General features: G+C 47.9%; 1 protein-coding gene across 10 annotated transcripts in view; it reads right to left on the reverse strand.

Moving 5' to 3' along the window:
* MPRIP (myosin phosphatase Rho interacting protein) overlaps positions 1-27,388 on the reverse strand; it is a 170,790-nt gene that overhangs the window by 11,696 nt on the left and 131,706 nt on the right. For 5 of the 10 annotated variants that reach the window (XM_048866051.2, XM_048866053.2, XM_048866054.2 and 2 more), the window contains 13 exons: positions 26,580-26,648; positions 25,920-26,009; positions 25,266-25,375; positions 24,197-24,235; positions 19,788-20,379; positions 18,705-18,821; positions 11,278-15,162; positions 6,124-6,271; positions 5,255-5,372; positions 4,227-4,386; positions 3,709-3,819; positions 1,665-1,751; positions 723-885 (listed from right to left, as the gene is read on the reverse strand). In XM_048866051.2, the coding sequence (XP_048722008.1) occupies positions 723-885; positions 1,665-1,751; positions 3,709-3,819; positions 4,227-4,386; positions 5,255-5,372; positions 6,124-6,271; positions 11,278-15,162; positions 18,705-18,821; positions 19,788-20,379; positions 24,197-24,235; positions 25,266-25,375; positions 25,920-26,009; positions 26,580-26,648 (5,689 nt within the window). The remainder of the gene's footprint in view (positions 1-722; positions 886-1,664; positions 1,752-3,708; positions 3,820-4,226; positions 4,387-5,254; positions 5,373-6,123; positions 6,272-11,277; positions 15,163-18,704; positions 18,822-19,787; positions 20,380-24,196; positions 24,236-25,265; positions 25,376-25,919; positions 26,010-26,579; positions 26,649-27,388) is intronic. The other 5 variants (XM_048866052.2, XM_048866057.2, XM_048866061.2 and 2 more) reach the window with 3 other exon arrangements.

Genomic DNA, 27,388 nt, shown 5'->3' on the forward strand with positions numbered 1-27,388 from the left:
CAGGGCCCTACAGAGCCACAGGGACAGCACAAGCGAAACATGGCCTCTCACCCAGTTACTGCGTGAGGCAAGAGGCCCCAGGATGCAAGTGACATCTCTGGGTGACTGGGGCACAGGTGATTTCTAAAGACCCAGTGGAAGCTTCCCATCCCTAAGCTGGAAGGGGGAAACACCACTAAGGGTGAGAGGGGAGTTCAGGCTCCAGGCACATTCAATCCTTGGCCTCTGCAAGGGGATGGGGAACAGGGAGAGTCTGGAATGGGAAAGAGATTGCAATGAGGACACCTGCCTGTTAAGGAACTAGACTGAGATCCTGCCCTGCATGCCAACTCTGACAGGCCACCCAACAGCTCTTGTAGAAGGTATCTTCTAATCACTACCAACCTGGGCCACATTTCACCAGACCACCTGGAGGTGAACAGCTCCCAACCTTATGAACAATCTGAGCCAGGCAGCCCATGCTCCAGTTTCACCTTGCGCACAACCTGGGCCATCTTCCTCCCTGGTGTTACTCCAATAAATGAAGTGGTGCGACAGGAGGGAGGAATACAGCCCTGTTTGTTTGAATCCCCCAGTATTCACAGTGGATATATTGGAGCTCCTGCAGGACCCTACCACGACCTGCCCTCGCTCCTCTAGGCTCCATCACACTAGAGCTGTTACCACCTGCTCCATGTGTTGGGGCAGGGAACGAGGCTGCTCAGCACGGCAGAGGGACTGACCATATCCCGACACAGTGGTATTCTCGGGGGATTTCTCGCCCAGTGCTTCTGTGGCTGCCTTCAGCTGCTCTTTCAACCTGCTGATGTCGCAATCTGCCTTGGCCTTCACGATGCTCAACTCCGTATAAATGTCTTTGTACTTGTCACTGGCATATTTCTTATCCTGGGAAAGGAACAAGGAAAACCCGCAGGGTTGTCACAGAGTGAGACAGACATACGGAACCAGAAAGTTTGTGTGTGCTTAATTGAGGGTGATGTGGCAAACCCCAGCAACACAGGAAACGGTATTCTGGGACAGACCCAGGAACTCTCAGCACTCCCACAGAGAGCTTCTTGGGGACAGCAGGGGAGAACTCAGATCATCCTGGTAAACGCACACTTACTGCCAATCCACCTGTGCTAAAGGAGAATTTCCTTTGGCTAACAGCTTTTTAGGATCTAGAAGACACAGCTGGGCAGTTCAGATTCCATCCAGTAGAGAGAAGTGCTGCACATGTACACCAGCTCATTTACAGAATTTATTGTTTGTGGCTTTCTGTTACATCAGGGAAATGGCATGGAATTAAAACGCTGAGAACTTGCCTTGGCAAATTAACCACCTAAAGCAATGGTGATCGGCTAATTCGCAGGGTTTGTGTGTTTGTAACACCGGGCCTTTAAAATCTGAGGTCACAGAAAATCAGGACAAAAACATTTAAGGTAACGTCTTTCCAGGAAGAGACCAAAGCGAATCCTGGTTTGATGCTACCAGATGCTTCATTTGCAGCACAAAGACGATAATGCACAAACAGTAAGTGGCTGTGTTAATTAAGGCAGATCAATGTTTAAATGCTGATTCAACTCTTAAAATAAGTTAGTTAGCCCCCCTGAAAATGAGCAAACCCATACAGGACAGAGGGCTCCCTCTGTGCACGTTCAGAGATGCCCTGCCCCAGACATTACCCTCAGTGCCGTTTGCAACTCATCCTTGAGGGAGCTGATCTCCTGCTTCAGGTACTGGATTTCTGATTCCTTGACCCGCAATAGGACCTGTACGGTAAAAGGGACGAGGCATTTTCACTCAGTAACACGGGAGCGAGCACACACACACACACACACACTCTAGAGAGAGACAGCAAGCCACACCTTCAGGTGTAATGAGGAACCCATTGAGCCTGGCCAGGTAATAACTGAGTAAGAAGGTCATAAGTAACAATCAGCATGGATTTGCTAAGAACAAATCGTGTCAAACCAACCTAGCTTTCTTTGACAGCATAACAAGCCTTGTGGATGGGAGGGAAGCAGTAGGTGTGGTATAGCTTGACTTTAGTAAGGCTTTTGATACTGTCTCACATGATCTTCTCATAAACAAACCGGGGAAATACAACTTAGATGGAGTTACTATTGGGTGGGTGCAAAACTGGTTGGAAAAAACTGTTCCCAAAGAGTAGTTATCAGTAGTTCACAGTCAAGCTTAAAGGGCATAACAAGTGGGGTCCCATGGGGATCAGTTCTGCATCCAGTTCTATTCAATATCTTCATCAATGATTTAGATAATGGCATAGAGAGTATACTTATAAAGTTTGCGGACGATACCAAGCTGGGAGGGGTTGCAAGTGCTTTGGAGGATAGGATTAAAATTCAAAATGGTCTGGACAAACTGGAGAAATGATCTGAAGTAAATAGGATGAAATTCAATATGGACAAATGCAAAGTACTCCACTTTGGAAGGAACAATCAGTTTGCACGTATACAAAATGGGAAATGATTGCCTAGGAAGGAGTACTGCGGAAAGGGATCTGGGGGTCATAGTGGATCACAAGCTAAATATGAGTCAACAGTGTTAACACGGTTGCAAAAAAAAGCAAACATCATTCTGGGATGTATTAGCAGGAGTGTTATAAGCAAGACACAAGTAGTAATTCTTCGGCTCTACTCCGCACTGATTAGACCTCAGCCAGAGTATTGTGTCCAGTTCTGGGAGCCACATTTCAGGAAAGATATAGACAAATTGGAGAAAGTCCAGAGAAAAGCAACAAAAATGATTAAAGGTCTAGAAAACAAGACCTATGAGGGAAGATTGAAAAAATTGGGTTTGTTTAGTCTGGAGAAAAGAAGACAGAGTGAACATAACAGTTGTCAAGTACAGAAAAGGTTGTTACAAGGAGGAGGGAGAAAAATTGTTCTCTTTAACTTCTGAGGACAGGACAAGAAGCAATGGGCTTAAATTGCAGCAAGGGCGGTTTAGAACTTCCTAACTGTCAGAGTGGTTAAGCACCAGAATAAATGGACTAGGGAGGCTGTGGAATCTCCATCATTGGGGATTTTTAAGAGTAGGTTAGACAAACACCTGTCAGGGATGGTCTAGATAATACTTAGTCCTGCCTTGAGTGCTGGGAACTGGACTAGATGACCTCTTGAGGTCCCTTCCAGTCCTGTGATTCTATGATAGTTCAGACCAGACTGTTCTTTGGGGCAGTTCAAAGACGGTGCCCACTTGTGGAGAGAAAGCTGAGCCTGGGGTCTGCGCTGACAATGAGGTGCGCTCGCACATGCTCACATCAACACATTTCACGTGCCTCTATCAAAACCGAGCCCCAATGCATCATAAGCATTATCCCCACATTAGGGCTGGAAAATTGAGGGTAGAAGTTAGATGATGTTTCTAAGGCTAGCAGAGGAACCAGAGGAAGAAGTGGGATTAGAATCCAGCAGTTGCTGGCTCAGTCTCATTCTCAGACTACACCGTGTGTGGTTTTACCATAATTCTGACCACCATTCTCCCCTCTTCCTAGCCCACTGCCAGGCCATTTTCTTGTGAGCACCCGGGCTGTGCCCTGGATGCACTCATTAACCAGGTGGGGGTCAGGGCCTACACTACGTGGTGCTCCTTGCCCATCTACAGCTGGGACCATCTGCAATCCTGTTGGTCATCAGAGACCAGCTTCTCTGTGGCTACCTCCCTGTCCTCTCCATATGCTAGTAGTAAAGGGGGCAGGGCACTTACCTCTAACTCATAGGCATCCTTGCCCTGCGTGAGAGGCGAGCCAGCAGCCTCTCCCCCTCCCTCCCCGGTCCGTAACCGTGTGATCTCCACAGCCAGGCGGTTATTCAGCTCCTGGGAAGAGGAGAGAGTCACTGAGTGTGCAGAGGGGATACAAGATTTCCCAATCCAATGCTGCAGTGGGTGGCTTTGTCCCCAGTTGCCTTGCAAGGCTCCCTCTGTGGGGCTCCCCCTATGCAATGCTGTATAGTTCAGATGGGGCTGAATGCATGGGGAGACAGCTGGAGGAATGCAGACACCGTGCAAGTCCTGAGGGCTACCATGGTGCTAGCTTGCTTTTAGCATTGCTTTAATGTTATTACCTAGGGCCAGGACAGCAGAGCAGGTACAGCCAGTGGAGTTCAGCTGGCTGGCTTTGCCTCCAACTTCTCTTCCCATGGGAGAAGCCACCCACTGCCCCAGAAAATCCCACTGAAACCTGAGTGGCCAGGCAAGGAGCTCTGGGGCAGCTGGTGCCTCACCTGATTGTGTGCGTTGAGCTCCTGGTTTTCTCGCTGGCACTGGCGGAGGGCCTGCCTCTCAGCCTCCAGGGCCTGGGCCAAGTGAGCGTTCTCCAAGCACTTCTGGGAGTACTGCTCCGAAAGGACTTCCAGTTCCCGCTGGACCGACTGCAGCTCCTCCCTGCAGAGGGGCCAAGCCAAGAAACAGATGGGCTGGGGCCGGGGTCGTGTACACAGCTTTCCACCGATTAAGGGGGCACCTCACAGCCCAGGGTTAGCAGGACATCTGCTTGGGGGGTGAGGGAGACACTCTGCTTTTGGAAGAATACCAGGTGGCCAGCTAGCCTCCTTCTCTCCTGAAACCCCTGCCCCTGCACCAGAAGGGACCTCAGGCACCTGCAATGGAGGGACGTCAACCTTTCAGGCACTTCCTTTGATCACTTAAAAATTACTCTTTGGGCTGAAAGCTACCGTGCTTGTTCTCAGCTTAGATGGAAAGAGTATGTGTGGGTGGACAGGGTTGAGCACAGATGTGTTATACATGGGCAGGAAGCCTGCTAAAGCAGCTTAGTTGTTCCTCCAACTCCCCTACTAACACAGATTTGGTCCTCACTGAAGGCTAGTGCTTTTGCCTTGTGCGAACAGATTTGATTGAGCAATAACAAAGTTCCAGCGGCAGGGAAAACACCACCATGCATCTGCACGCTACGTTAACTGTAACACAGAGAATGCTGCAGATACAGGTATCTGGAGACGGAAAATTTAAAGATTTCTGGGAGCCTACAACAGGGATGGCAGGGGGCTGCAGGTCAGGATTGAGGAGCACTAGCAGAGTGGTGTGGAGGTCCGGGGCAGGGCACAGGTTAGGATGGAGGGGCACTGAGTGGAGCTTCCACATCACCCTCTATAACAACAGGTCTCTCTCAGTGCCTCACTTCCAAAGGGAGTAAAAATGTGCCCTGTGAGTCAAGCTAATTTAGAGCATTAGCAGCACATAGTGCAACGTGAAGGCGGGGGGAGGCAAAGGGGGGGGGGGGAGAGAAACATACAAGTACTGCTTCCTGAGGGCCTCAATATCCGAGTTGACGCTGCTGATCTGGGAGCGCTGGGTCTTCTCCAGCTCCCTCTCCAGCTCCTCGCGGTGGGCGTTCTTCATGGCTTCGATGGCTGCACAGGACAGAAAGAGGATTAATGCTCTGCAGGAGGTGATGCATTTACCACTTGGTCCAAAGTCCCCCCCCCCACCTTCCCCCAAAATGTGAGTCACCTTGGTGAGTAATTTCCCTGCTTCACAATCACTTTATTACATGCCAATGGCCATAAAGCAGTGAAAGGGCTTCTGCAAATCTTGCTTTTTAATAGACGTTCAACAATTGCCTGATTCAGTTTATTTTTTGAGTTATGGGACTCTGAATGCACAAGGCCTGGGCTTGGGCATTTTAAATTCTCCTGGGCACTGAAGAATGAAGTCACTGTGGAATCGGTAATAAATTAGCCCCAGCAGTAAGTAACGCCTCCCTCAGATGGAGCGAAAAACTGGCTGGGCTACATTATCGCCAAGGAGAGGAACATCAGAACAGGACAAGAGATGGGAGGTGGCTCTCCATCAATCACCCCCTCCCACCCTGAAACCCTGCCCCATCTGCCCTCGCCCCTCACCCAACTGTGCCCCAGAGACCTCGCACCCTCCCGCAATTATACTCCACAGCCCGTGCTCCCTCCACCCACCCTGATCTCCCACTGTCAGACTGGAAACTAGCCCCTGGGCTCTTCACTGATTGTGCAACACTTTCTGTCCACCCTGCCTTGCGGTGAGTGCTCCATCCATACGCCCCTTCCTCATGCACACAGCTGAGGGAACCTTCCCCTCCCCCTCAGGTCACACACGAGTGGAGCAACTGCTCTGCTGGGCCCTTACCCGAGATAGTAGCGGCTGTTTCTTCTGCTAGCAGGCGATCTTTCTCCTCCCGCAGTTTCTCCAGTTCCCGCTGGTGCTGCCTCTGCAGATCCTCAATCTTCTTCTGATGTGTCTCTTCCATGGCAGCGAACCCTCGTTCACATGTCGCCTGCAAAATGGAAGGGGAGCTGGAATTTACCTTCCTAACATGGTCTGGAGCGATGCCCTCTCAGGCAAGGTGCCTGCAGTGAACACACACACTGCCCCAACAGCCTGAGAGGGGAACACAATGTGGATCAGCCAGCAAATGGACACACAGACAATGGATAAGTAAGCGCGTAGTAGGGACTAGCCCTGCCCTAGCCAGGGGACAGGGACTGGCAGATCTAGGGGGTCTTTGCCATCTCTAACTCTATTAGGCAAGGAGTGGCCCAACAGCTGTCCAAGGGTGGTGGGGGGGGGGGGGGAGAGAGTTCCATTTTCGAGATTGCTCTAAGGGCCTGATCCAAAGCCCACTGGAGTGAATGGAAAGACTAGCATGGACTTCAGTGGGGTTGGCATTAGGCCCTAAATGGGGGAAGGAAAATGTATGTAATAGGATGCATCCCTACCGTCCCTTTGGGAGCTTCCTGTCTTCTACTGCATCTACTTCCAGAGCCTTGCTCTCACCCTTCAGGTCCTGCACCATCTCCCCCAGCCTGCGCTGGAGTTCATTCCCTCCTAGCCCCCACCTAGTTCCTCACACTCCCCTCAAACCCCTTTACCTCCTTTGTACCACTCATTGCTCTCTGCACGAGGGACAACTTTGCACACCCAGAACAGCAGCCTCCAGCAAATCTACTGAACTCCAGGAATCTTTCCCACGTTCTCCCATCCCAAACTTCTGATGCTCAGCCTGAGTGACAGCCTCTGTAAAGCAGTGGCACGTGATGGCAAGCGCAAGGGTGTTCTGCAGGCCAAGACTCAGATGCCTTGGCAGGGGCGTGTAGGGGCCCAGGGCTGGAGTACCAGTTGGTATGTTGGAGAGCCATTAGCAGGGCCACGTGCGAGGTCCAGGACAACGGCTGCAGGGCATGTTTGAGCTGCAGTGACAATGATCTATTTGGGAAGAGAAAGGGATTACTGGCGAGTTTGCATAGGCTGGAGTTGCAACATGATGGGCTCTTACCAGATTACCAGTTCCTCACTTTCAAAAGCAATTAAATTTGTGCTTTCAAGTCTCTTTTCAAACCCCTAATCTCCAGTGCAGGCTACAGAAGGGGCATGCAACCACCACGGAAATGCAGCCACCTCTAGGGTGGAATGTAGCTGTTTAACAGCAACACTGTATTATAGTTTAGGACAGGAGGTGAAGATGAACGAATACCACATTCAGTTGAAACTGTGAGGAATTCAGGGTGCTAGAATTAGTTACCAGAGTTGGAGTAAGGCTGGGACAATGGGGCCATCTCTTGGGGAAAGTGTTATGGGATTTATAATAATCACAAACAGTGAGGTCTTGAATTTTGGCTCTCATCTAAATGATGGCACCTCCTGCATCCCAGCACCAGAACCTCGATTCTGTACTGACTCGGAGGGCAGGCCTTCACCCACTGCATCACCAGCATTTTCCTCTGCAGAACATAGGTGCTGCTCTTAGGAGCACCAGCCAACTGCTGACCAGGCCCTGGTGAGATCCAACAGCACCACAACCCACATGTTAGGGCTGTAGCCATGGAGCCTCCCTGTGCTTGTCCATCACAGCAACCAAACTCCAATCTACACGGCCTCTTTCCTGCGTTTGTCGGGTCAGGGGAGAAGCCGACAGCCCTGATCCTCAGCATCTCTACCCACCAGCTCCCACAGAGCACAGATGGCTGAGTCATGAGTTGCATGGCTCCTGCTTAGATTTTTCTTTATTTCATGAAGGTGCCATATTCCCCGTGCCAGGCCATCAGCTACAGAAGAAATAACACATGCAGTACTTGGCTCCCCCGTGCAGGAGCCAGCCCTATTTCCGCTCTCAGTAGGTCACTTTGTAGGCCCACCCTGGCTCAAAGATTTCCCTTCCATTTCAGAAGCCAGCCAGCTCCTCTAATCTGCTCCTCCTGGCACCCCACTTGGGAAGAGAGCTCTGAAAACGAATCAGAAGGCAAAGCAACTGGGAATTAGTTTCAGTTCTCCACACAGCAACAAATGCATTTGCCAGACCCATACTCCAGGAAACCAAGCAGGAGAGAATGCAACTGAGATTCCAGGAGCTTCAAAGTGCATCAGATCCTGGGCAGGACCTATGTAGACAAAGCTTGGTGATGAAAACTCTGCTAGTGAGTTCTGAAACGTGCCTGTATTCAGGGCTGTGTTACAAACCTGACACTAGAGCTAAACTAGCCAAATGGTCCCATCATACTTCATGAACCTCTTGGCAAACGGGGTTTGAGTCACGGGTCAGATTCTCCTCCTATTTATGCCAGTTTGAGACTGGTGTCATTCAGCTACCTTGACCTCACTGGAGCTCTGCTTGATTTTACACCAGTGTGTTTGGTGGGAGCCACAGAAACTTAACTGTTTCAGTTAAGTTTGAGGTCAGAATGAATCCAAAGTAGAATTTAAGGGTTGTGAACTGACCCCCCTGCAACTTCTACCCCACAAATCCAACCCTGCATTGCCAGTTTCTCTCTGCTCTATGCACTCAGATATACAGCCTGGGTCATCAGAGTCTGGTTTACTGAATGACAGCACTGACCAGAGGAGCTTAAACCTTAACCTGGATTGTCTTCAGTGGCTAAAGTTTAATGGCTCCTGTATCAATACAGCACCTGCTGAGCGTATCCTGTAGCATCAGCACTAGTTATGAGCCTAAGTCCTCATGTAGGACTTAACATGTGACTCCAGAGGTGAGAGCGTTACCCACTGAGCCCTACTGATTCTTATTCTTAAGAGTCCCCTGTTTATCGTCTAATGCTATGTGATCAGTGTGAATTCTAGGTCTGGATTTTATTCTTTGACTTGCTTTTTTATCCTGAGGCATTTTTCCTTTTCTCAACCTTGTTTCTTGCTAATAACCCAGTGCCATAACCTATCTGGACTTGGCTGACTGAGCATCAGGGTGAGGTAGCTTTGTTATGCTAGGATTCTTATCTACAGGCATAACACAGGGAGGAAAATTGGCAAGTGCTTCTTAATAACATTGGTTGGTAGGTACAGTATTTAGTTTATTGTAAACGCATTGCTGTAAATCCGAGAAATTAGTGAGGGTCGTTAAGTTCCAGAGTATGCAAAAGAAAGGAGAAAAGTATTTTAATGCTATTTTAATGTGCATATTAAAGAGAGTTTTGGAAAGTGCCTGGGTTAGCTTCCTAGTAACCAAGATTAATTTGATATTTTTGTTTCTGTCCCCTCAGTTCATACAAGTGAGGGAAGGCGAGACGGAGGGAGATCTAGAGATCTCTCTCTGTCCTTCCTCAGCACAGGTCTGCCAAAGGTTACTGCTCCATTGTTTTGCCATCTGGCAAACTGCAGGTTTCCAGCAGTCTCCAATAGGGAGTCTCAGTTTGAAAACAGCTGAGGCAGTGAGGTCTAATGGCTTTTCGAGCGAGTTTGGAAGCAGCAAAAAGGCCACTGTGGGATGCACAATAAAGGGAATTGTTTATAAAGCAAGAACACTCTTCCTCTTGGACCCTATTTGGAAAATGGCATGTTTCCCGGGACACTGATTCCAAGGTCTTTTTAGTTTTCAAGGACAGAGTAACCGTGGCAGTGACTGGGCTGAGGGAGAAGTTGGGTAAGAGTTTAGGAAGGGATTTTCCTCTCAAAGAGTAACTGGAGTTTGGAGCTGTCTGTGGAAGTCACAGCAACAGATATCCTAGGACCTGTGTGTTTAAGAAATGCGGTTCCTGTCCTTAACGCTCCAATCTATCCAGCACCTCCTGCCGAATGAGGGGTTTGTCTCAGGAAAAGGAAGAGGAACTTGGGTAGATTTACCATTCTTCCCAGGCTAAAAATTTTATGTATCCAGAAACTGGCATAAACCCTAGCCCCATCCCTTACTTCCAAGCCTTGCAGATTGCACGGTTCAATAATGCTCCTGCTAGACTCAGGCTCTCTCGTCACTTTAAAATCTCTCTGCTGACTCTGAAGTATTATTGCTCCCTTGCAAGCACCTCTGTCTGACTTGCTTCTCTGCCCATGAACCCTGGGTCCTTGCTTGCAGTCTGGATTGGCTGACCTTTTGGTACCTGCGCTCCATATTCAACCTGGAAATCAGCTCGAGCGCTGTTAGCAACTCCATATTTCACTGCTACAGAACCAGCTCCCAGCTGGAAATGGTCTCAAGTTCAAAAAACAACAGTCTTTAGAAGCTGTAATGCCAGGTGCTGCTTTGATAGCCAGCCCTGAATGGTGGAGCATCGTGTGTAAATGCATTTTGTGGCCATTGCTCCTGTTCCTTCAAACTTTGTTTCTGCACCTACTTCCGGGCTCCAACAACTGTGCACTGTTTGTCACGTAAAGAACTGCTGGAAAAAGCAGCAACACTGGATTTCCCTGTTAGCCACATAGAGCCGAGATTAGTATTAATTTTTGTCTATAAAACTTGTCCTCTTAACCAGACAGATTCTCCCCTCCTCCCACAAACATACGTTTTGAGAGTATACATTTACATTTTGCATTAGGGCTCTGAAGGCAAGGGAGCTGGGCTTGAAGTTTGATCAGACCAGGAAAGAGCTCTGGGAAGCTGCTTTGCACAGAATGTATGACTCAGCCATGAGGAAAACACTGCAATGTTCGTGTTTGGAGGAGGCTTGGTTGCAGCGTGACATTATTACAGCCATTTTTGACCCCGACTCCCACCACTAAATCACCAGCAGCCTCTGCCACCGTTCCCAATCAAATAATTCTCTCTCATTGTGCTGAGCCTTTTTAAAACAGCCAGGTACAAGGGACTAGAAGCACTAAGCAACACATTTAGAATGCATCCCAGCACAGAGAAGGGAAGCATGGAGAAAACTAACGTGCGTTGAGAGAGACTTTACAGGTCATTTTAATTGGTTTGGTTTCTCTTAACTGTCTTAGGTCTTATGGGGAGTGTTGTCCCTGTGTGGGGAACCATATGTACGAGAAGGGCCTCCGAACAAACTGGAACATTGCATTGATAGGAAGGAAGGGTTATGGGGTAAAATTAAATGTATTCAAAACCTTCAGGTTCTCAAAGTCTTTCTGATATTTTTCCCTCAGTGCTGAAGCATTCCCCTCCACGTGCTTGTTCTCCAGCTCGTCCCTCATGGCATTCATTTGGGCTTCCAGCTCTTGAATGCGCTCTCTCAAACCGTGCATGGAGTTTAACTCGCTCTCGGAGACCAGCATCCCGCCCTTGGGCTGATCTGTTGCCCATTCATTCCCGTCACTGGTTTCAGACCCTTTGGAAGGCAAGGCTTCTGGGTGCTGCCTCTGGTAATTGTCTAGTGTTTCTTGTAAGCGCAGCAGGTTCTGGTTGTAATGCTCCTGCAAAGTATGCAGTTCCTCATTGTGGATGATTTGCAGTTCCTTTATGTTGGCCTGGAACTTGTCCTCCAACATTTGCATTTGCTCAAGGTGATACCTTTCCATGTTTTGCTTATCTCGGATGATGGCATCAAGTTGATTTAGGCCCTCTGTTCTCTCTGCCTTCAGAGTGTCCTCTGTCCTAGTCAACTGCTCAATCACATTTTGCATCTCCTCCTCATACCTGCCTTGTAACTCAAATAAGTTTTTGCTGTGTTTGTGCTCTTCTTCCTCCAAGAGCCTCCGCTGATTGTCCAGCTGAGAGACTTTTGCCTTAAGGTCTACATTCTCCCTTTCAATGATGGCTATCATCTCGGCATATTCACTCTGCTGCTTTCGAAGCAGGTCTTCGTACTCCTCACGAAGGGCAGACACTGTCTTTACACGCTCTTGACACAGAGCATCCATGTTTTGCAAGGACTCTTTGTAAAATTTTAGCTCCCTTTCATACTTGAGTTTAACTTTGAAAGCTCCATAACAAACCTGAGCCTGGATAATTGCATCTTGAACTAACAATGATGAATAGCGCTCAAGATCTCCCATGCATGTATGACATGAAAGACACTGAGAAATTTTTAGCAGCTTCTGGCAATCGCGTATGGCTTCCTCAGGGGACAAGGATAGTAAGGCAACAGATATTTCTTTAAGAACATTTGCTTTTTCTTTGAGTTGTTGGGCAAGGTCTTCTTGAATGGCAACAAGAGCTTCACTACTATGGTCTGGCAAACCATGGGCCTGTATCATCTTGGCTGAATCTTGACATGGCATTACCTTGAGGTGACTCCTATCCCAAGAGGTTTGGGTTCTTTCTGAAGCATCTTTTTGGATTTCAAGTGCTTCAGAAATTTGATGCATAACCCTGTCAAATTCAGAGGTCCTATATGCTTTGATGATTTCCTCTAACATGCATTTATGTTGCTGGAGAGCTGTTTTGGTATTGTGGAGGTCTTCTTCAATTGTTTTTAACCTCTGATGAAAAGACTCTCGCATCTTCTGTGCCACAAAACCAAGTTCTGCCCTGATCAATGTAGCATCTGCTACTGTTTGGACAAGGCATTGGGGAAAACTAAAACTAGCTGCTTCTGTTTTGCTTTCTACCTCCTCTTCTCTGGTGCCCAAGTGCTTTCTCAGTTCTTCCACCTGGCTCCAAAATTCACCTTCCAGTAGCAGCTTCTTAGATAAGATGTTGGCCAAGGCAATTGCTGTATGTGACACATTTGCCGGCTCTAAAAAAACCACCTCAGCTGTCCCATGAATCTCTCTGAGAATCTGGGAAATCTCTGAGCTTGCATTTTTCAAAGATTCTGCTATTTGGTTAATCAGGGAGGCTTCAAATGCTATCCTCTCAGAAAGCAATCTTAACTGGTCTCCATCAGACATTTCAACTTGCTGCTGCTGGGAAATGAGTGTCTGTTCCTCCTGCAAACTCCCTTCAGCAGGTGGAGTTTGAGCCACACAGCTTTCGCTCTGCTGATAATCAGAGGCGATGGGTGTCCCTTGCAAGACCTGGACTGCATTTGACAAGGTGGTTTCCATGCTGGACAGAGTGGTAAGAAACAAATCTCTCTCTTTCTCCTGGTCAGATTTGGGTAAAGCCCTTAGCTGTTCTCTGCATTTTTCTAAGCAGATCAGGGTTTGATCATTTTTCACTTGGAAGTCTCCCAGCTCATTGACATGATTTTTTATCATTCTGAACTTTTCCTGTCTCTCATTTTCCAGCTGTGAAACCAGAGCACCAACTTCAGATAAGCTAGCTTGGAGCTGTTCCCTAAGCTGGGACTCTGTGCTGGCCCACTGATGGTGGAGGGCTATCAGAGTTTCCTGGTTATGACCTTGCTGGCTTTCAAGCTTCATCGACACATCTTTGAGCTTTTCCTCTGTGATGTAAAGTTTGGTTTCCAGGGAATGGATGATTGAGAGGTAAGTCTCAGAGTCACTGGTTCCTGAGGCTGGGTAACCAAGAACTGGTTCTGATGACATGCTTTCCTCGGACAGTGATCTGTCCTGGCTTGTGTCTGAAGATGTGCTACTAGTCCAATTTTTCTCCGACCCATCTGAATGGATGTATTTTTGGCACTGGATGTTTGAGAAGCGGATTCTTTGCCTTTTGGCACCTAGGGTTCCTATATCAGGCTTCACTAAGGCTTTCTGCTGTGGCTCTCTGTCTTGACACTTGGTAGACTTCAACAGAGACCTAAGTTCTTCGGCATTCAACATGGTATGCTCACCAGCCAGACTCTGGCTGGTCTCAGGACGTTCAGCAACCTCCTCCTTTAGTGCATAATTCAAACCTGGAAGCCCCTCAGGAGCTGGCATGTCTGGAATGTGACTTTCAGCAGCCTCAAGATTAGTGCAGAAGTCCTCCATATCTTTAGCACACGGTACTGAGTCCACATTAGCTAACTTCTTTAAAACCTCTTCTTTGGCCTGTAACCTTACTTCTGTTTCCTCTAAACTGCTGCCCAAAGCAGCCATTTTAACCAAAGCCTCATTGAGGTCTTGATCTTTCTTTTCAACCATTCTCAAGTGCATTTCCTTAACGTGTCTCAGCTCTTCCTCTTTTTCTTCCAGCACCTTCTGCACGCTCTGGAACTGATCTGATACTTTCTCGTACAATTGCTCCAGCTTATCATAGTTGGTCTCCTCCATTTTCAACTTTGATTGCAGCTTGGCAACTTCGTTATCTGACTCTTCAACCTGATTCATCAGCTCTTGGAACCTACATCTGATCTGATCTCTCTCCCCTTCAAGTTCCTTGATGTCCTCAGCAAGCTTCTGGATGCTGGCTTCCTTCATCTCCAGTTGCTCCTCTAGCTGGTGGACAATCTCGCTGCCTTCAAATTTTGCATTCAGTTTCTCTTTCTGAAGAATTTCCATCTGCTGCTCATTGTTTTGAAGCTGATTCTCGTACTCGCTGGCCTTATCCTCCACCTCCTTCAGACTCCGTATTAAAACCTGCTTTTCCTTCTCACAGCTTTCCAACAAAGCCTCATAATTCTTCTGCAACTTCTCCTCCATTAGGATCCGAGCCTGTTCACTAGCGTTCAGCTGCCTGCTCAGGTCTACAATCCTGTCCTGGAGCCTCTGCACTTCCTTCTGGTGGTCCCTTTGCAATGCCTGTTGCATTTCAAGATCCCTCAGCTCCTGTGTCTTTTCCAGCAGCAGCGCCTCTGCACTCTTCAGCTTTTGCTCACTGGCTTTTAACTGGGAGCTCAGAGTGGTCTCACTGTGCTGCCACTCCTCCAGCTGCTCTTTGGCTTTCTCCTTCTCACTCTTTAAGTCACTCTTCAGCTTGGCCAGAGTTTGCTCTTTGATGGACAGCTCAGCCGCAGCATTACTGAGCCTTGCCTGCAGGCTCTGAATCTCGGCTTCATGATGCCGGATCACATCCTTTGCCTCACCATAGCTACGTTTCAGTGACTGGATCTGCTGATTGATCAGCTCCTGACGCTGGCACTGGGCTTCCAGCTCACTTTGGAGGTCTTGATTGACTTTATGGAGCCTCTGCCAGGCACCCGATGGTGAGGCTGCCACCTCGGTCTTAAAAAAATTGATTAAATACTAGATTAGTAATACTTGGGTCCCAGTTCTGAGTGTCACACCTTTGGCCAGGTCTGACCATGGGAAAGCTCCTTGGATTGTTTTGGCTGCTACCCATATGCTCCAATTTTGGAAGGTTTCTGTTCTTGGTTCAATTTTTCTTTTAAACCACCTTTTTTTGTTTTGTTTTTTTTAAAGGGGGCAATATCTGCTTCTGATTAACAGAAAATACAGATGGTAACATTGAAACATCTCTAAGGTAACAGTCTATGAGAAACAAGTCAAACAAAACCAAAACAATGGAAAAGGAAACACTAGTAAAATAAAACAGAGATGAAAGACTGGAAGGGAGTGAGGATGACAGGGAGGGAAAGGAACAGGTTGGGGAGAGAGGAGCTGCTCAATTTGGTGTGTTTGTTTGTTTTAGTTTGTTGTGAAACAAAAAGTGCACAATTCCAGATAACAAAGTCCTTCAGAACAAAAACAACAACAGGAAGTGAGGTTGAAAGTAAATGACATCACTTCCTGCCAAGCCACAGGAAGAGGAGATGGCTGCCATAGTGATGTCATTTCTGTAATGGCTAAACAGGCTTCTTCATCTGGCTGCTCATCTTTTAAAAAAGATTATTATTACTAAATCTTAAGAGTGGGGAGGATCTAATCTCTCTACCTGTAAAAGAAGACAAGTGAAAGGGAAAAACAGGTACGATGAGAACGTAAAATAAAAACAAACAAACCTTTGTGAGATTCAAACCAAAGCAGTGTAGCATGCAAAGAGAAAACTCACAAAGAGAGTCATGCATAAGTCGACAGAAATTATATATCTTTAAAAGAAATACACAAACAGGAAAAGGCAAGAGAAGCACAGCGTTAAGCCTAGGAATTTGGCCCGCCTTGCTGTACTCTGTTTGCTGGTAGGGAAAGCCCACAGATGTGACACTCAGTTATGTTACATTAAAGTCATGCTTAACACCAAAAACATGCAAGAATATCCACCCAGGGCAGGTTAGTAAAGTGACCCCCTCCCTCACCAGAGCTGGAAGACATCCCAGGTATGTAAAAGAGAAAGAGTGAGCACTAGTGCTTTACCCCCTGTTAGAATTCAAAGGGGTCAAGATATTTCAGTTGTGACTAAGCTTAACAGCAAGATACGTCAGAGGGGTTACAAGAGCTCAAAACCGGCTTCAGTGCAAGGTGCATGCGTCAGTACCAATTCTTGTCCAGCAGCGTTGTTATTATTAAGAAATGTGCAGAGTGTTTGCTGCCAGAACCAACAGTGTTAATGCCCATGAAAGGGATCTGTAAAAGGATAAGGACTGGGAGTGGGCAAGACCTCACAAAAATACAGAAACTCTGTTCAGGTAAGTACCCTAAAGTTTATCCAGACTTTCTGGGTCTGCAGAGTAGTGCTGGAACTCTCAAAGATTCATAAATTCCAAGGCCAGAAGGTCTGCAATCTTCTTGTCTGACCTCCTGTACATCACAGGCCAGAGAACGTCTCTAATATAATTCCAGAGCATAACTTTAAGAAGAACAGCCAATCGTGATTTAAAAATTGCCAGTGATGGAGCATCTACCGTGACCCTTGGTAAATTGTTCTGATGGTTAACAGGGAACAGGATCCCTCTCTCAGATACTAATGGTTTCTTGCTGGACTAGAAATACTCAATTCTCACATGGAATTTTAGCTCTGGAATTTGTCTACCAGAATTAGGAAATGCAAAGGCAGCCATCAAAGGTGGGGAGGGGGAAGACAGACATTCTCAGACTCTCAACAAGATTCAATTTAGTTTTAGATGAAAAAGTGGGTTGGTTGGTATTGTATGAGAGCTGATTTGCGCCCACCTACTAGGTACTTTGATTCTTGCTCTTATTCCTAACTTCAAAGGCACTAAGGCCAACTCAGAATGTCAAGCATGGTGGAGCAGGTTTTGGTAGCCAATTTTGTGCTAGTCTACTTTTTGCTGGGCTCCAGTTTAAGGGTGGCAAGATGCCTTCACCCTAGGGAAGCCGCAGTTGGTCTGTTGTTATGGAAATCTGGGATCCTGCCCAGGGCCTGTAGCCAACATGAGTTGCTGCCATAACAGAATATCAAACACAGTCTAAGAACATGAAGCTACAGCTGCAGATCATGAAGTGGCAAGTCCAATGAACATTTTGGAATTTGCTAACAAACACAGGAATTGTCTAGCTTTCTTCTCCCCTCCCCCTGGGTCAGCCCATCCAAGACCTTCATCCCTCTCCACCCTCACAAGCCCTTTTTCTTGCCAGCTAGTCTTCCAATTTAAGGGGGCTAGGTAGAACTCCCCAGTCTGGCAGAGAGCTGGCAGCAGCAGGTTAAGAGAAGCTCTTCCCTCTTGGAAGCTTAGGGTGCTTCCTCTGCAGCATAGCTGGCTACTTTGCTAGGCCCATTTTGTTTCCTCTTGGAAGAATCTCCGCTCTCATTTCAGAACCTAGGGAATTCCTCCCTCCCCAGAAATCCCAGACTGTGACTCCATCCTCCCGGACAAACACTGCTTGGATTGTAAGCTCCTGGGGCAGGGACTGTATGGTCCTATATGTTCATACAGCATGGGGGACCTTGGATCCTGACTGGGGCCTCTGGGCCGTCCCACCATACAAATACTAACAGATCAATCTTCCTCCTCCAGCGGGGTGACTGACTGAGCACACATGGTGCTTCTTGCCTCCCTTGGGCTAAGCATGCTACCTCCCCAGTGCTTCTAGCCCAGGAAGTGGGCATAGCCTTGGATGCCAAACCCAGCCCCTCCACCCCTCCTGCCCCTAGCACAGCCACTAGCAACCTTGTTCCACAGCAGGTTTGACCATGTAAAAGTCAGCAGCTGAAATGCTACCTAGACCAGAGAACAAGAAGAAATTCTTGCTGAGCCAGCCTGCTGCAGCTCCATAAGCTTTGCCCCTTCTTTTGGGGCACGGCAGGAGTCTTCTTTGCTATATCTAAGAGCCTATAAAAGAGTGGAGAGGAAGAGAGTAGCTGCTCCTCTCTCCTTTCCTAACCACCCCAAAGCACAATTCCAGGCCTTTCAGAGCCACCAGCCTTTAATACAGCCAAAAGCCACCACAGAAGTCCATAAGAAAGGTCAGGTGGCCAGAGCAGAATTCACAGCCCTGAATGCACAGGACAGGAGATGGGGGTGTGTGCACGCATCGACACTGATATCAAAGTGAACTTTGTCAAGGTTGTTTCCACTATGCCTCTGGGGCTCATTTTCCTTTAGTGAAACCTTGCTGGCCATCATATCTTCTGTCTCTACACAGATATGAATGCCCTAGGGGGACGAGTTCCTCTCCACCAGAACCCAGACCATTGGAACAGTAAAGGAATTATTAAAGAAATGCTCTTTATGAAGCCGGGAAACGATGATGGCAGCATTTAAGAGGGGCCAAAGTCTCTTGGGGCACAATAGGGTTTGCACATTTCTGCTCCACGCTGGATGCACTCATGAGCACCCTGGACTGAAGCCCAACAGGTTTGCAGTTGCAGCGAAAGATGGAGATTTCTCCCTCTCTCACTCTCCTACCTGCAACACGTAGCCTTCCCTGGCACTCTGCTCCCGGCCCAGTGCCACCTTCAGCTGGCCCTGCAGGACCCGGTTCTGCTCAAGGAGGTCTGATGCCTCCTTCTGGCTCTGCTCCAACTGTTGGAAATGGACAAAGACAGAACCCAAAGGGGTGGTTGAAGAAGCACGGAAGGAAGTGGTTCAAAAGCATTTAGCATGGAGCGATCTCCTCTCTTCCTGCTGAGATTTGGGCTTTATTTAATTTGACAACACCCCCCCTCTCAGACCAAACACAGAAAACCCCAACGTTATGAATTTGTTTAATTTTTGAAGTTCGCTGAAATGAGGGACTAACAGCACTGGCAGGAGCCAGGCATAACCCAGGCAAGCTCTCCTTCCCCCAACCACAGCTCTGCTAATGCACCTTCATTCTGACCTGCAGCAACCAACCCATGTTATGCCAGACTTGGGCCTCTTCCAAGCAAGTTGAGCTTCCTACCCCTCCTTTCCTAGCTCATTTATGGCATCAACTTTCTTTCTGGTTTCCAACAACATGAGATTGCTCATTGTGCGTGACAGACAAGCAGAACCAGCTTTGCACACTTACAAGGTGTGCAGGTCGGCAGAGCTGTTGTGCGCACATGTGCACACAAAATCACACTCACAATTATAGGTTCAGAAGTTGAAGCCTGATTTCAGACAGCATTAATATACTTGAACTGGGCTCAGATCACAGTGGAAGGCTTGTTAATAAACAACCACTACAGCCTCTGGCCTGACTTGACTAGAAAAAGATGCCAAAGGACCCCCATTGCAATAACTGTCCTTCCAGGAGATGTAGAAGTAGGGAAGAGCCAATCAAATCGGAAGAAAATGGGAAATGCCAGGTCATGGGCCTGGTCCCTGTATTTCCCCAAAGGGGCCCTATTGTGTCCACTTATCCCCTTTGCTCTTAATGCAGCAATAAATTCAGCCTGTGACTGAACTGTCCAGCTGCTACCCACTTTGGTGTAACGTGAAGGCCCATCACCACACAGGCTGAGGCAGCTCAAGCAGCCCCTTGGAGCCAAAGCCCTGACTTGCTCCCTCCTCCTCTCATTTTACCTCCTTCTCCAGCAGTGAGGTTAGCTGCTGCTTGTGGATCCCGTCGTCTCGGTCATCTGGTTGGGCCAGGTGCAGGGGCATGATGGGGATTTGTTTCTCCTCACGTAGTGGGGTCGTCTCCACCTGGTGCCATCGCTGCTCGATCTCCACATGGACATTCTGTGGCTTCGCCTCCCCTGCGATGGGCAGGCCTGGGATCCTGTCCACCTCCATCCTCAACATGTCATCTGGGCCTGCCCCATCAACAGCATCGATCATCTCAAAGCGCTTGCGTCTCTCCTCTCTCCGCCGAGCCCGCTCCCGTTCCAGCTCCCCGGGGTCTGCGTCCGGAGCGCTGGGTTCCCTGGGAAAGGCCGTGGAGCCGCTCTTCGAGGACTCTGCAGCGAGGGCTCTCTCCTGCGCCAAGGCTTGCTGAATGGGGCGGAACTCGGCCCAGTCAAAGGTTTTGGAGCGCCCCTCTCTCCTGCGCTCCCGGGCACGGCTCCGTTTCTGCTCAGGATCCACCTCAGCTTGGTCCGAGTCCTGCTTCTCACTTGGCTTTGGACAAGTCTCAAAAGAAGAGCTGGTTTTGCTTTTCTCTTCTGGCAAGGAGCTGTTACGACAGAGGAGGAAAGAAAACATCCCTCAGCCCACTACAGAGATGCAGCCCATGATTGCACTTATGCCGAAGGAGCTACTGCTACAGGGAGATGACCGAAGCCCATTGAAATGCCATGTGTGTTCCTGGGCATCCCTCTCCCACCATCATTGAAGCTCCTCATGGTATCTGGACTTTGGCCAGGAGCTACTGCTCTCCTTTTCCCTTGAACTCTGTGTATGAATTTAGTGCTGATGGAAGGTGCCAGCTGGCAGCCCGAGGACGCAAAGCCCTTTAGTTTCTCAACAGAGTGGGGCAGCATAGGGTAACAGTGCAAACTTCCCCACACTGTCCCCTCGCCATTGTGCCGCTGGCTTGGGAGGCCCACTCCCCCTTCAAACACACCCTGCTAGCAACAAGAGTTCTCTCTATGCTGCTCACTCGGGACTTGGCCTCTGCTGAGGCCGCCAACAAAGTGGCCAATGGCAGTACTGGGATGTGGGCACTTGTCCACTAGGAACAGGACAGAGGCCAAACAGCAGCCCTCAAGTGCTAACTTTATAATCATTAACCCCACGGGCAGACTTTGAACAGTACATCCCTTCGGAGCCATCCAGTCCTCACCCCATCCCTCCGTGAAGCCCTCTTTCTAACCATCATGATCCTTCCACCCAATTCATTTAATGAGCCACAGGCATGTGTTCATTGCAATATTGCAACTGGTCACCATCACAGTGATTCTGGGATGTAGCTTCAGAAAGGCATGGAGAAGGAGGTGGAGATTCAGCAGTGACAGAAGAGGAAGCACAGAGAAGCACATGACCATCTGGGAGGGCTTTGGTAACACCTTTCAGGTTTTTCCGAGCTTGGCAAAGGCTCACCCAAGAACTTCTCCATGCCACTTTCTGGACTGAAAACACTGCCCCCTAGAATTGTGATCAACACTGTAGTCCTGGACTCTGAGACCATGTGCTCTTATGCTTCCCCCGCTGGGCTAGCAGCAGCACAAGAGCTGTGCATGCTACTGCAAAGGTCACTGATGATGCCGAATGCTCAAACAAGAAAGTAAATCAAAGGAAGCAATGGCCCTCTAGTGCCGAGTTAGAGGGGAGTGGGATGGGGGAGATGTATACTTGTCAAGCAGGAAAGGGTAAAGTTAGTAGGGAAAGGAAACGTATGTCCAAGCTTCTACGGACAACCTATAATAAAGTCCTGGATTATTCAATAGAAATGCATACATGCCAGCCTTGTGCATGCAGATTAGAATTAAAACAAATAAAATGGCAATAAGCCAACTCCATGGAATGTGATTCCGACAGGATAATTCTGGCCCGGATGGTCCGGGAGGCATCACTCAAAACCCTGCTGGTAACAGAGCCTCCCGTAGTGCCATTTCCCAGTAATTGCACCCGTGCTGTTGAATTCACCTTCAGCTTGACCAGCCCCTCCTTCCTCTGCCCGGATCTTGCCCCTTAAAGGGACAGCACCCCCACATTTGTCCTTAGCTTAGCTAAGTACATTTGTGTTCAGCAAGCTTTGATGTGTCAAGCTACTTAGCTTCCTACGAAGATGCAGTGAAGAGAGCCATAAAGCCCTCGTATGGGGCGTTCACTGCAGCCAACTAAAATTACAGCGGTATCCTAACACTGAAGTTACATGCATGAAGACTGCCACCCTTTAGAGTGGGTATAACAGCAGAGGATTTCCTTGGAGCATTTACAACAAAAAGGTTCCTCTCTACCTGTGCCCCACCAAAACCCATATATGCACATTTCCAAAGAATGCAACGCAAGGGAATGACTCTGCCTGGTTCCTATGCTAGTATCTTCCGATGCACTTTCACCCACAATGAAACTACAGGCTCAGGTGGGCTTAGTTTTAAGAAACTCTTGAAGTTTCAGGTTTGTCTTTGAAAACCAGCCTGGAGAGACACTCTTCAGTACTGTCCACTGCAGCTAACAAAAGAAACTTCCATACTGCACCATGATGAAACTGCACTATTCGCGTTCAGAGGTACTTTCGACCCTCATGCTTGAGGCTAGATGTCTCCAAAGCAAACGTACAGCCAGGAAGTCAATCTGGTTAACTGGTTAAAACAGCATTTTACACAAGTTAATAGTAAAGAGACATTGTCTTAAAACAGACCGGAGGTTGAGAGCAAAAAGAATCCCTGGACTCCGAGCCATTGTCGGAAGACTGAAATGATACAGCTCTGACCCCAGACTTCTCAAAATGAGTCAAGAATGCCCTGTTGTCATATCTGTTACCGACTTGCTTCCCCTCTGCACACTTCAGAGGGGCACAGATTACATGTCACGTCATATGAATAGCATTTAGAAATGAACTGAGGAGGATGCAGTGACACTGACCTAGAAGATAAAAAGGAAGTCTTGGATGTGCCCAACAGCCCACACATTGCCATTAATACTACTTGACTATTTTCCACCTTCAACCCATTTTTCTCCTTCTGCTCAAATGAGTTACCTCAGCTCTCATTTGCTCTGGAAAGGCAATCACTGGCCAAGAGGGTGGGGTGGAGGGTGCTTTTTAATAGCTGTGGGGAATGTCTGGTTACTGCTCCTTTTAGGTCAGGAACAGGGTGTGGAAGAGTTCAAAAATGGTATGAAATTGGCAGGCAATTGCAGCTAGAGCTGGCTTGGAGACTGAGCCCAAGTAGGAGGTGGATAGATTTAGCAGGTAAAGAAGGACCCACTTGCTGTGCTGAGCACATTCATTGTTGTTACTTTATTTTTCCGGTGGTGATTATTCTGACCCAACTAAAGTGTTTGCAGTTAGACTGTGAGCTCTTTGGTGCAGGGACCATCTTTTTGTTCTGGTTTTATACCGGTCCCAGCACAATGGGGTCCTGGCCCATGACTGAGGCTCATAGGTGCTACCACAATGCAAATATTAATTATACTGTAGTTTAAAAACACATATATTTGACTTATTGAATTTCAGGAGACATAACACAGGGCAAACAAACAGATGTTAAAAGGGAATTAAAGTGAATTTGGGGGGATCAATCCAGCCCCTAGTGGAGAGATGCTGACATCAGCAAAACCACCATCCCAGATGGTCACCTTGGGGCCCCTTTCAGCAGATTTACCATATGCTGAACTGACCATGAAGACTAAACTGCTCCGACCCCTTGACACCCCGAAGTGGGATATAGATCATCACTACTAGCACTGCAGGGTAAAGCACTTGCAAGCCCTTAGCCCTGCAAACCTCCTGTGCTCTGGGTCTCAGCCTCACAGAACTCCCGCCTCCCAACCATTTGAGAACGTTAACAACACGCACCAAGACGGGCTGGGGCACCCAGTGCATGGGCGCATACACGAGGACGTTAAGTGCACTCCTGGGATCCGGAGATCATATTTACAGGGCAATGGTTCTCTCTACATTTGGTAGTTCCAGCTTAGTTGCGGAGGCACATGCTCAAATAGTTCCAATCCACATCACTGACCAAATTCACTCATTGCACAAAAATTCTGAAATAAGCTAAATTAAAACTATTGCAATTGACCTAGATTTATTTTTGCTAACTTGACAAAACAGGAATTTACACAAATCCTTAGAGGTTTAACTGTCCCCTCTAATTTACTTGGTCTTGTCCATCTTCGTAACTACGCACATCGGAAGATACCATTGTGTGGAAATCAAGTATCAAGACCAGGTTGCTTCTTCCCTTCTCTCTCATTTTAATTTTAAAAATGAATGAAAACTTCAGGACTTTCTATCTGGAGTGCAGAAAACGGGGAGCATGCAGTGACTCACAAGAGATACAAACCACAGAATGTTAATACAGGAGAGAACACAGTTTTCCAACCTGGGCTTCAGCACCGATAGTTTCAAAGAGAAGTTTTTCCTGGGAATGCATGGAAATCAAACATATGCAGGAGTGAGGAAAGAGGAGGATTCCCAGAGAGCCATGAGAGATCCACCAGCCAGCCCTGTCAGGGGTGAGGGGGTATTTGAGTGGGAGAGGGGAAAGAGATCATGGAACATCTCTGGATAGACAGCACTGGGTGGAGAGAACTCTTCCACTGATGCTGGGGGAATCAGGCACAAATTCACTTGCTGCCAGTTGAGTACGCATAAGAGAAAAGGGGTTAATTGTGTGGGTGCATCTTCCTGGCTGGCTGTTGTGTAGTGAATGAACCCAGGGATCAGGATGTGTGTGTGGCTTGATGCAGTGCCGAACTACGATAATTTTTAGTTGAGAGAAAGTAAAGCCCACTTTACCCACAGCTGCAAGGTCTGACAGCAGGTATTATATGAAATTTGTGGGTGCCTTCCTCTTGTACCAAAAGCTTTCCAATTGGATGAAGGCCATCCTGTATCTTACATGAAGGGGAAGAAGTTGTTGCAGCTATCTAGAAGGTCAGAGAAGAAATGCTTCTCACTGAGCACAGACTAAAATTGGGTTCAAGCAAATTCAGCTTTTAATTTAAAAATTGGCATTTGCTGAGGTGACAGGCTGATCTTGCTGAAAAGAGGAAATGGGAAACCCAATATAACCAACCCCAAACCAGGGGTTGCACACACATCTAAGAGTGACCATGAATACAGGTGCGTGCCTCTAGGTGAGGCAGGTGGGTGTGCAAATGATCTTTAGCAGATGCAAGCTGGAGGAACGCTCCCTTCTGCAGATGGTTGCACATCAGTGTGCAAAAGAGGAGGAACTTTGGTTCTATGCATCTTGTGCCACTGCATAAACAGCAGGAGAGCAAACGGTGTCCAGCCTAAGCCTAGAGAATGGGAATAGCCAGAACACTGAGTGGGAGGGACCAGAAAGAGTCAGAAAGGGGGTGGGTATTTCTGGACAGCAAGTGAGAGGATAGAGGGGAATGGGTAAAATGGGAGAGATGGGCATTGTTCTTTTCCTAGTTCTTTACCTGGTCACATCTGGAGCAGCTGTGGGGCGAACGTGCTTCATGATTGTCTGGATCCAGTTTCGTCGAATCCCAGAGGTCATGGCAGACAGGGTGAATTCCCCTTCTTTAGTCTAGGCAAAGAGGAGGAGCAGGTCAACATGGCTGATTCTATTGGGCAGCACTTTCCTTCCCTTCAAGGGGTTGCCAGGACTCGCTCCCCAGCCTCACTCTTCATCCCTCAGTGCAGAGACTAGAAATCTAGGTCATAGTGTGGTACCGTGTAGACAAGCCCTGAGTTTGCCAAATGTGTATCACTCAAGTCCTTAAGAACATTTTCATTGGGTATTTGGGAGAGAACCATTAAATCCACTCCTTTCTCCCACCCCCATTTCTTACCAGCAACTATTGATCAAAACATGAACCAATGACTAGCCAATCACATGCTTCAAGGCACAAGCTGGTCACCATGTGAGGGGAGTCAGGAAGACATTTCCCTTCCCATCGGATAGTATCCACAGTGATGCGTTATAAGAGTGGTTTCATTTGCCTCTGATCCATCCAGCATTGGTGACTGCTGGAGATGGACCACGGAGTCTGTTGGGATAAGGAAACGTCTGCCACCCTCTCTCCAACTGCTCCCCATAGCAGTGTTCCCGTTCCCCAAAGCATTCTTACATGGATCTGGAAGCCATAGTTCCGCTGAACTGGATATTCGGTGACATCATAGCATGTAGACAAATCAATTTCTCCATCCAAATCAGCTGCCTAGGGAACGAGAGAGAGGAAAACTGTAGGGATCGTTGCACACTAAAAGTGTGCGCACCCATGTTCAAAAGCAACATCTAACAAGAAGCCACTTAGGAAACTTCACCACAAGGTCAGCAGTCTCGTTCTCAGCATCAAGGACTTACGGCAAGATACATAGTAAAGCCCATACAGACATATTAACATGGATGCTCCACGCCATCAAAGGGCCTGCAGAGTTGGGATAAAGAGTGATCAAACTCCTGTTCAGGAAGAGACGTGGCTTTGATCTGGGGTTGCACCAAGCTCTGCCTCTCATTGAATCCCTGAGGACTGGGAGCTTGAGAATGTGCACTGCTGGGGATGCTCTTGTTGCTGGAAGCATCCAATTAACTTCAAATGCACCCCCAGGCTTTCTGCTCTTCTAGCTCACTTGCGAGGCACAAACACAAATCCAAACAGGAACCTGAACTCCCACCCAGGACACAGCTGTGTTCATATGGAGAATTGTAGGAGCAATGCTGAAGTCATTTAGGACTTACCAGAGTCTGCAATGAATAGGGTTTAAATTCTGAGGAAAGAGACACCTACCTCCTCTGCCACGGAATCCCTGTAGTATCTCAGGCTCTGATCCGTCAGCACAAACCAGTGTTTCTTCCACTAGGAAACAAACAAGGCAGGCCCTTTAACAAGCTGTTCCTTTCCCACGCCTGGGGCGGCTGCGGTATCACCTCACAGCTCACTAAGGTAAAGGTAGAACCGTTGACCACCCCCCTCTGTTGTATAAACAGCTGGGCAGACTGCAACGACCCGCTCTGTGCTCTGGTGGGGCACTCAACCTCTCACAGCTGAAAGCCAGTAGAAAAATCAATGAGAGGGAGAGGGCTGCTGAGGTGAGTCAAGAACATGGCTTCCACCTATAGGATCCTCTCCTGTCTGAGTGGCGATGTTTGTTGAGCCAACAACAGTTTGAGCTGCAAAGGCTCCACCATCACTCAATGATAACACGTGGCCATGACCAGAAAAGTCATCACAAATATGTTGCATTCCTTGGACCTTCAGAGTCCTTCCTTTGCAGTTTACTGACAAGACACCATGTTTAATGACTGCATTCTTAGGCTCAGAAGGACGTGTTCTTCATGATTTATGAATTTGGACAGATAACATTCCTGTTTATTTCTGAAGCAGATAGGAATTGGGTGGTTTTCCCTTAACTAGGTTGTATGTGACCCCTCTAGTGGCACTCCCTGTCTGTTTCAGAGGCCACCACAATCCTTGAGAGCAGCAATGTAGCTAGACCTTGCATTTTGCATGTAGTTAGTATCACAGTTATTTGGATCCCTCCCCACTGTGTTTGCAAGGGTCCTTCACATTACCTCTATTGTGTTAAGAGCAAAAAA

This window comes from Caretta caretta, chromosome 10 (assembly GCF_965140235.1).
Source record: "Caretta caretta isolate rCarCar2 chromosome 10, rCarCar1.hap1, whole genome shotgun sequence".
In the NCBI taxonomy this organism is placed as follows: domain Eukaryota; kingdom Metazoa; phylum Chordata; order Testudines; family Cheloniidae; genus Caretta; species Caretta caretta.